The sequence below is a fragment of the Mizuhopecten yessoensis genome, unplaced genomic scaffold (genome assembly GCF_002113885.1).
Source record: "Mizuhopecten yessoensis strain PY_sf001 unplaced genomic scaffold, ASM211388v2 scaffold10703, whole genome shotgun sequence".
Taxonomy (NCBI): domain Eukaryota; kingdom Metazoa; phylum Mollusca; class Bivalvia; order Pectinida; family Pectinidae; genus Mizuhopecten; species Mizuhopecten yessoensis.
Genome location: NW_018408679.1, coordinates 751,264 through 760,838, shown reverse-complemented (window position 1 = coordinate 760,838; position 9,575 = coordinate 751,264). Strand labels below are relative to the sequence as shown.

Genomic DNA, 9,575 nt, shown 5'->3' with positions numbered 1-9,575 from the left:
CTAGACCTCAAGGTCAACGAACAAATAAGTGCATACTTTTTAGTCACATCGAGTCTAAGCTGCAACTTTTATACCATTACAAATATCTTGATGAAACTTGCATTATACCTTAATCAACCACAAACATTGTGCAGTGCACTGACAATAGATCAGTGTGACCTTGATCTCAAGGTCAAAGGTCAAATAAGTGCAAAATTTTCAGGAACAACTTCTCTGGGCAATAAGTTTTAAACTGTTCTGTTTCCCCTTTGAATGAAAGGAAACCTATTGTTTTAATACTGGTTCTTCTTCTGGGTCTTATATTTTCTTCCATGAAAATATCTTGATGAAACTGCAGTATACCTACATCAACCACAGATGATGTTCAGTGCACTGTTAATAGGTCACTGTGACCTAGACTTCTAACGTCACCCGGAGTACCCGGAAAAACCCCACATGGTCGGCCAGGTAACCCATACCTTTTCACGTCCGATTGGGGAATCAAACCCGGCCGCCCCGGTGAAAGGTGAGTGTGATATCCACTGCGCCACCCGACCACCTCAAACCCAGGATCTCTGGTTTACTAGTCTAACTCACTACTGAATGAACTAAAGAGAAATTCTCTCTAGTTGAGGGATATGGAAGTGGCTTGTATTTTACCAGGGTGACACGATATTTGACATTTAGTTTGCTATGACGATAACACTAGCAAGACTTTTTCCATGTAAATCCCATTGATCCATATTCAAGGTCACAGAGTTCAAATGTGTTATCTATTTCTACAAAAGTTGGAGGTCTAAAATCATCATATTTGGCATGTAGCTTGCTGAGGTTAAAGGTGCCAAGTTTGTTATAGTAAAAGAACTTGAACTACGTATAATTATATGGATTATTAGCTCACCTGAACCAAGAAGCTATTGCCATGGCTTTCGACACCCCCCTTCCACACACCTAAATAAAGTTGAGTCTTTAAATCCCAATATTCCTTAAGTATGGAAAAAGTGATGTTAACTTAATTTGGTTTGAAGCAGCATCCATGGGTGAAGGGGACTCAGCATTCTATTAACTGGTTAACAGCTTTGTTCCCCCTGGAGGCAGAGGATGTGGTCAAATCGGATTAATAAAAGTATTACTATATAACATCCTACTCCTTTAGCTCAGATAAAGGGCTCATCACCTAAGACTGTATGGAGAATTCTTGGGTTAAGGGAACCCAGCATTTTATAAATGAAGAGTTGGGGTGGGACCAATGGGGGAATGAAGACAAAATTCCTACTTTATCAGTGCTGTCATGACTTTGTCAGGTATTTTTGTAAGAGTTGTTGTTCTAACCTTATATCTACCTGCAGCTTATGAAAATCAGTGGTCTTGTAAAACCAGTTTAGCAGGTTAAGAACTCTTCATTAATGGAGGTTGTATTGTTGTATTACTTTCATTTTCTGTGTCTGCGGGTTTGCTGTCAACAGAATTGTGTACAGTCATATATTTGTGCGGTAGTTTAATAAGTGGTTACAAGTACTTGTTTGCATCCTTAGCTAACCAATTTATTCACGTTTCTGTAATTTTTTGTACTTATCACAATAATTTTTGCTGAAGTTCTTATCTTAAATCATACATGGTTTACCATATTTTAAGTAGTATTTTATGATCTTTATTTAGTCCCCCCTGTTTGTGTGTGATTTCCTATATTCATATTATATAAGATCAGTAGTTTAGTGGGGTATCGTTTTGTATTCTGTAGCATTTTACCTTCAATACTTCACTTCTATAATTCTGCAATAAACACAATCAACACTACAGTTCAGCAGTCTACTATATGAACTTTGACCCTTTGTCGAAAATATTATATTTCAGGTTCTTTGAGGTTATACTTTCTGCACCGAGCAAAACAAGTACAGCTAATATTCAAGTGATTTTACAACTACCAGTAATTATAATAGCATACTTGGACAAAAGGGACTCAACATCCTTTTAAAGCTAAAATTGTATAAAAGAAGGTTCACAGTGCCTCCCATAGGGCTGATGAGTGGGGCTTGGTTGGGGAAATAAAGGTACATTTTTAAATGCCAAAAAGGATTTTACCCTTATTTGGTTTTAGGCATTCTGGGAAGGGAACTCGGCTTTGCATAAACAAAGAGTGTGCCTCCTTTTCCCAATGGCTGGATCCAATAGGTTGAAAAATAGATAACAGTTGCCTTTTCCTTCATGATCGATCAGATGGATAAAAATGATTTTAATCTAATACAATATCTACGATTACTTTATTAAATGAACTAAATATTTCATAAATGATAATGAGCCCCACTTTTCCTCCCCTCTCCGGGCAAGTAGTTGGGCCCAGGAAACAGACATAAATAGTTAAAAGACCTAATTGGAACTCAACTGTGTATAAATAAAGGGTATGCTTGCATGACTGACCAGCGACATCAAATACATTGAAATATGCAGAAGTTACAGTTTGTATTTTAATCGTGTGTAACGGGGTGTTTCCGGAAAGAAATGGTGGTAACACCTCTATGGAAAAAAAAAGAGATGTTTGCAAAATCTTTAGATGATGAAAGGGAATGGTATTACAAATATCAATGCTCTATTTCAACGACAAAAATAAATAAATATGCATCAAAAATTATATTACTAAACTTTTGTACACAGCCTTTACTACAATATTCATTATAGGAATTTCAACTGATCTTTTTGTTTATTAGTATGTCCCAAAACAAAAACTTCCTCTGCGCATGTACAGGTAGTGTACTCGTCATCATCCGATCCGCTGTGCTCGTGGTCAGCTGATTTACAAAACTTTAACTGCAATTTGAAGATTACAAGGTATAAACAGGTATTTATCAGTCAAGTATCGCATTCAATAAAACCCCCCACCAAAAACCACACTATTATATATAATAACTGCAATGACAAATAGATCAGGCGAATGGCTGAATGTGTTTGTAAGGGGTTTTTAAAGTGTACTCCAGGTAATGACAAATTTTGAGCCAACCATTGACTAAATTATTGTCGCATATGAACAAAATTGAATGCCACTGAATGTTCAGCACTTGCTAAACTTGTCTATACTTATCTTAATATGTCACTGAAGTTGACTGAGGGCGCGGGTATCATACAGGATATTTATTCTTGTTAGGTAGATAGATAACAAAAGGTCTGTCATTATCACATACACCAGTGTTAAAGGAATACTGTGAATGGTAATAATGTTGCTTTTTTATGTACTTGAGATTGGGGATCTAGGAGGGTGGGGATCTAGGAGGATGGGGATCTAGGAGGTTGGGGATCTAGGAGGGAGGGGATCTAGGAGGGTGGGGATCTAGGAGGTTGGGGATCTAGGAGGGTGGGGATCTAGGAGGTTGGGGATTTAGAAGGGTGGGGATCTAGGAGGTTGGGGATCTAGGAGGGTGGGGATCTAGGAGGTTGGGGATTTAGAAGGGTGGGGATCTAGGAGGTTCGAGATTTAGAAGGGTGGGGATCTAGGAGGTTGGGGATCTAGGAGGGTGGGGTGGGGATCTAGGAGGGTGGGGTGGGGATCTAGGAGGGTGGGGATCAATTGGCTCATGGTCTTTAATAGCCAGCACACCAGCATCATTCTGTGCTGGATGCTGTATTGGACCGTCAAGGATTTCCACTGCTACAGGATTATGTTGGTGTTGATGCTGATTGTATAACTGGATCGGTTAATATTCCCCTGTTAATGTTGTGTCATGTTTAACTTCTGAAATATTTTGGACTTACAATATTTCTATATAAGATATTTCATAGGGGGTACATTTTTGGGTGGGGTATACAAAGTATCCGGGGAGTTTGAAGTTGTAGAGAGGTTGGGTAATGACTATAACATAACTGTAAATGTTTCTATATGCCTCCCCAAAACTTACTTTTGCCAGTGATCAGAAATTATCTTGCAATCATTTCCTGGCAATGGGGGTGGGGATTTGGTGGGGAAGGGATGGGTTAATATACCATTGTCATCACTTATTCCATTTCTTTACTCTTTTGAATTTAAAAAATTGAAATATAGGGGGAGGGGGAGGAGGGGTATAAAGAAGTCTTCAGATGTTTTCTATGCAGAAGCTAAATTTTATGCATGACACTGGTCTGGCAAATTGGCCCACTTGCATTTTCACACTCAGATTATACTGTTGTAGATTTTTTTATATTTCATCTTCATCTTAGGCCTTTTTTCCCATAAATGAATCAAGAAATTGAATAATAAATGATATTGTCATGCTGGGGAAAAAAATCCAATGCATATAGTTACAGTTTATGATAGTGGCACAGGAATCCTTAAGGATTATGACTTGTGCAGTTGTACCCTTTACCTTAACTCATTCCCCCCCCCCCCCCTGAAATTTCACAATGAACTATTCCAACCTTTAAATGTGTCTTCAATGAGTTAATGACTGAATTGATGTTTAAATTAACAAATCACCTGTTGGCACTTTAAAATGGGTTTCTAACTTTCCTTTCATTGATAAAAGAAAAGTATTTTATCACAAACGCCATCCATCTTAACTCTATAATCTCTGTCTATCCATCTTAACTCTATCTCTGTCTATCCATCTTAACTCTATCTCTGTCTATCCATCTTGACTTTATCCATCTTGCCTCTGTCAATTTTGACTTTGTGTGTCTGTTCATCTCACTGTCTGTGCATATAATTTACTTAAAATTCTTTGTTGTTTTGCTAAAGCACCAAACCAAATAAGGTTTTGTGATTCTTTGATTTTCACAAAATCAGTGTTCTTAGCTAGAGAAGTATATATTAATGAATTATATAAGAAATAGGAGCATTTGTACGCATTTGTTTTATTCACATAATACCTCTGTTTATAGGGTGTTTTTTTTTTCAGAATCCTAAGAAAGCAATATCATAATGGCTGTCCGCGATCATGAAGTGTCATCGTTCCTGAATCAAACAAGAGCTCTGCACAAGAGGAACAGATTACAGAAAAAGCAGTGTGTGATATACCATCAGACCAAGAGTTTTAAATTCAAAAGGCAGAATCTCATGTGGAACAATCTGTACTTATTGGTGCCAAAATAAGAAGCACAATTAAGCCTTGTGGAAGTGTGAAGGGATATATATGTGCTTTATCAGAGGAGAGTTCAGAAAGTGATTTTGATGAGACAACATTAGATGATTTGACAGTTCAGTCAGGTGAAGGTGCTAGTCGTCTCGAGAATTCACAGGACAACAGGAATGCGGAAGTGTTATCATCTGCCGAGGACAACTTCGTCATTGATATGAAGAAAATTGACCGTTATCAGCGTTCATTTGTTCAGGATTATGCAGAAAAGGAGAATGATCAGTTCCATATTCTGGATACTAGTGAAAATGACCAGTTCCATGTACTGGATACTAGTGAAAATGACCAGTTCCATGAACTTGATACTAGTGAAAATGACCAGTTACATGTACTGGATACTAGTGAAAATGCCCAGTTCCATGTACTTGATACTAGTGAAAATGACCAGTGCAATGTACTGGATACTAGTGAAAATGAACAGTTCCATGTACTTGATACTAGTGAAAATGACCAGTGCAATGTACTGGATACTAGTGAAAATGAACAGTTCCATGTACTTGATACTAGTGAAAATGACCAGTTCCATGAACTTGATACTAGTGAAAATGACCAGTTCAATGTACTTGATACTAGTGAAAATGACCAGTTCAATGTACTTGATACTAGTGAAAATGACAAGTTCCATGTACTGGATACTAGTGAGAATGACCAGTCCAATGTTCTGGATACTAGTGAGAGTGACCAGTCCAATGTTCTGGATACTAGTGAGAATGACCAGTCCTATGTACAAAATTCTTGTAAACCAAAACATCAGATAGTTCCTGTACTATATGTCTTGAGACACAGGAAGGAAGACCTTATTATTGTAAACGAATCTCCAAAAGATATTGTATCTGGGATGGTCTACATGTACATGCTGTGTGCTCTCCTCTGCCCTAATGAAGTGTATGGCCTATTTGCTTGGAAGGCATGCATGAAGCCTGTCTGCCATTCACTTGTTGTGAAGGACTTGGATATTATAAGAAAAGTTTGTTTCTACAAGTCTGATCAGCAAAAGTACGGAAACAAAATTCCTGGAAGTTTATCTACGCAGCTGTACAATCAAGTAGTCCAAGTGTATGCTGTAGTTAATAATAACTACATGTATGGTAATGGAGTTCTCACACAGACTAATACTGATGTGTTGGCTGTCTCAGACCACGAGTCGCCTCTCCAGTTATTTAATCCACAACAACACCAACATAATCCTGCTGCAGTGGAAATCCTTGACGGTCCAATACAGCATCCACAACAGAATGATGCTGGTGTGCTGGCTATCGCAGACCATGAGTTGCCACTCCAATTTTACAATCAGTATCAACACCAAAATAATCCTGCAGTGGAAGACCTTGAAGGTCCAATACAGCATCCAGCACAGAACTGTGCTGGTGTGCTGGCTATCGCAGACCATGAGCCAATTGCAAATCCTCATAATCAACAACAGCAACAAAATGATCATTGGGCAGCTGTTCTTCATGCTGGTCACATTCAGCAGCTTGCACTGGGGATTGCTGTTGTGGTAGAAACAATAATGCAGATGTTCTTTATTTACCAGGTAGTTATGGCAACACTACTACAGATCCCTTTCCTGTAGCCTGTATATATTGCATTATTGATTTGTTGGGCCCTTTTCTGATACACTGGTTTATAATAGATTTTGTTTGAAATTCTGCTACTTAGTACACCTCATACGAGTTTGTGTTTCAGTGGTCCGCAGTTAAGGTCGCCATTACTATTTATAGGATGTTTTGTCAGTGTCCCGTGGTCCACAGTTATGGTCGCCATTACTATTTATAGGATGTTTTTGTCAGTGTCACTACACTAGAGGCTTCATTCCTGCTTGGAATTTGATCAGATCTTCTTATATTACCTGATTACCTCTTCGTCGACACTGTTGTTAGCTTGAAGTAGCTGAGTAGCATCTTGGTTCGGTAACATACTGTTAATGGCCATGCATGAGCTCAAGAAAACCTTGAACAAAGGTCACCATCAGTATTTATAGAAAATGTTTTGTTTCGAATTCAAGATTTTTGATGTTTTCATCCTTATGACATGAAAATGTAGTCTCCTACTTTGCTTCATGAATTTATATGTGATATTGTTTATTGTATATATATCTTTTAATAGCAAATTGTATTAATGATTTCTGAGTGAACGTATATGGTATCCACTAATGCCAATTAATGCAGAAGTTGAATGTGGTAACAATGCCAGACAAAAATCATGATTTTTCAAAGTCATCAGAATGTACTAAATTAGGACATTTAATGAAGTTACAAATTGGAAACCAGACTTGAATTTGAAATGAAATGAGATTCATTAGTTAGGTATGAATAAAAAATAATTAATTTGTTTAGAATACAAACAGTGAAAAACAGTAATTGAAAACTTTTTTTGTAAGTTATTTTACATCGAAGATACCAAAGAAACAATACAAGAAATTTTCCCCACTTCGTGTATTGTTGTTCGGTGTGGAGCGGATGTTCTCTTTACCTAATACAGAAATTATCAAAAGCACAGAAACAAGCTGCAATATTGCTTTTCGATGCTCCTTTTGACACCCCATATGGGGAAATGTTTTCTGTATTAAGATGGATACCAATTAGCGATTATTTGAAATTTAAGAGGTGTTATGGTGTATAAATGTGTCAATAATCTTGTACCTGAACACCTAATCTACACAGTTCATTTTTTCTAATGACACCTGTACAAGATCAGCTTCCCAAAACTTTATACAAGTACCAAAACATCGTACTTCTTTTTATTCAAAACAGTTGGTGGTGGAAGGGAGCCAAATTTGGAACAGCTTACCAGTAGAAACACGACTTTCTTCCTCCCTTCCTAAATTTAAACAAAACATGATTGAAAGCATTAGGAATACAGTTGGAGTCTTTTTTGGTATTTTTATCAAAGAAACCTCTTTATAGCTTTTTGATGTTTTTTGTTACGCCATTTTAGCGTGTATGGTGTCAATTTTTAGTTTTTGCTACATTAGCATATTATGTATGTAATTTAGACATTTAGTCTTTTACTGAATACCATATTGGTTCAGCTTAGAATAGTGTATCTTTGCTTCTGTGATAATTTAATGAAAAGTGTAAATGACCCTTTAATTGTATATATATTCAGTCTAATTATAGTAATTTAATAAGCTCAACTACTTTTATGCCTATGCTTACTGTGATAATAATTTGAATGCTCATTTGTTTTCTATTATATCATGATTTTAACTAACCCTTTTACTAACAGAGGTGATTTTAACTAACCCTTTTACTAACAGATGACCCTGTGGAAGATTAACTTTGCTAAACAGTTTTTTTTTATCCTCAATGAATAAAGTTTATTATTATCATTATTATTATTACCATAGTGTTATAGTGTAAAGTAACTGCTACAGATATCATATCATGTTTTATGCAGTACATTATTGCCTCCCACCACACTGACGTCCGACAGTATCAGTACATTACTGCCTCCCACCACACTGACGTCCGACAGTATCAGTACATTATTGCCTCCCACCACACTGACGTCCGACAGTATCAGTACATTACTGCCTCCCACCACACTGACGTCCGACAGTATCAGTACATTATTGCCTCCCACCACACTGACGTCCGACAGTATCAGTACATTACTGCCTCCCACCACACTGACGTCCGACAGTATCAGTACATTATTGCCTCCCACCACACTGACGTCCGACAGTATCAGTACATTACTGCCTCCCACCACACTGACGTCCGACAGTATCAGTACATTACTGCCTCCCACCACACTGACGTCCGACAGTATCAGTACATTATTGCCTCCCACCACACTGACGTCCGACAGTATCAGTACATTACTGCCTCCCACCACACTGACGTCCGACAGTATCAGTACATTATTGCCTCCCACCACACTGACGTCCGACAGTATCAGTACATTACTGCCTCCCACCACACTGACGTCCGACAGTATCAGTACATTATTGCCTCCCACCACACTGACGTCCGACAGTATCAGTACATTACTGCCTCCCACCACACTGACGTCCGACAGTATCAGTACATTATTGCCTCCCACCACACTGACGTCCGACAGTATCAGTACATTACTGCCTCCCACCACACTGACGTCCGACAGTATCAGTACATTATTGCCTCCCACCACACTGACGTCCGACAGTATCAGTACATTACTGCCTCCCACCACACTGACGTCCGACAGTATCAGTACATTATTGCCTCCCACCACACTGACGTCCTACAGTATCAGTACATTACTGCCTCCCACCACACTGACGTCCGACAGTATCAGTATAAGAACATGATGTACGAGAGTGTTGCAGCACCCCTGTACAGACATGATTGACATTGATGTGTAATATAAACTAGTGAACTGTTTTTATTGTGCTGGTGAAGTAACTAATTGATGACTTCAGAAGACCATGGCCAGGCCTGCTACAAATTTGGTGTCAGAAGTGGGATGTCTTCAATGTAATAGACATCCTGTGATGTACCTGAAGTTCCTGAA

The 9,575-nt window shown here is 38.2% G+C and overlaps 2 protein-coding genes across 3 annotated transcripts; both read left to right on the top strand.

Moving 5' to 3' along the window:
- The first annotated feature begins 2,725 nt into the window (after window positions 1–2,725).
- Window positions 2,726–8,454, top strand: LOC110461902. 2 transcript variants are annotated; one of them, XM_021515634.1, is made up of 2 exons: window positions 2,726–2,815; window positions 4,842–8,454. In XM_021515634.1, exon 2 carries the CDS (start codon window positions 5,236–5,238, stop codon window positions 6,649–6,651), a length of 1,416 nt encoding a protein of 471 aa, XP_021371309.1. In that variant the 5' UTR covers window positions 2,726–2,815; window positions 4,842–5,235; the 3' UTR covers window positions 6,652–8,454. The 2 variants fall into 2 exon arrangements, with proteins under 2 accessions (XP_021371309.1, XP_021371308.1); XM_021515633.1 differs by having other exon boundaries at window positions 2,738–2,805.
- LOC110461885 (uncharacterized protein PB18E9.04c-like) lies at window positions 7,009–9,372 on the top strand. The gene is made up of 2 exons (XM_021515606.1): window positions 7,009–7,049; window positions 8,478–9,372. Exons 1-2 carry the CDS (start codon window positions 7,009–7,011, stop codon window positions 9,370–9,372), a joined length of 936 nt encoding a protein of 311 aa, XP_021371281.1.
- The last annotated feature ends 203 nt before the right edge of the window (window positions 9,373–9,575 follow it).

Bases quoted from the DNA above. Each gene is read 5' to 3' on its own strand.
- LOC110461902 (XM_021515634.1), top strand. From the start codon at position 5,236: ATGAAGAAAATTGACCGTTATCAGCGTTCATTTGTTCAGGATTATGCA.
- LOC110461885 (XM_021515606.1), top strand. From the start codon at position 7,009: ATGCATGAGCTCAAGAAAACCTTGAACAAAGGTCACCATCA. The intron at 7,050-8,477 runs GTATTTATAGAA...TGTTTTATGCAG, and splicing joins TTGAACAAAGGTCACCATCA to TACATTATTGCCTCCCACCA.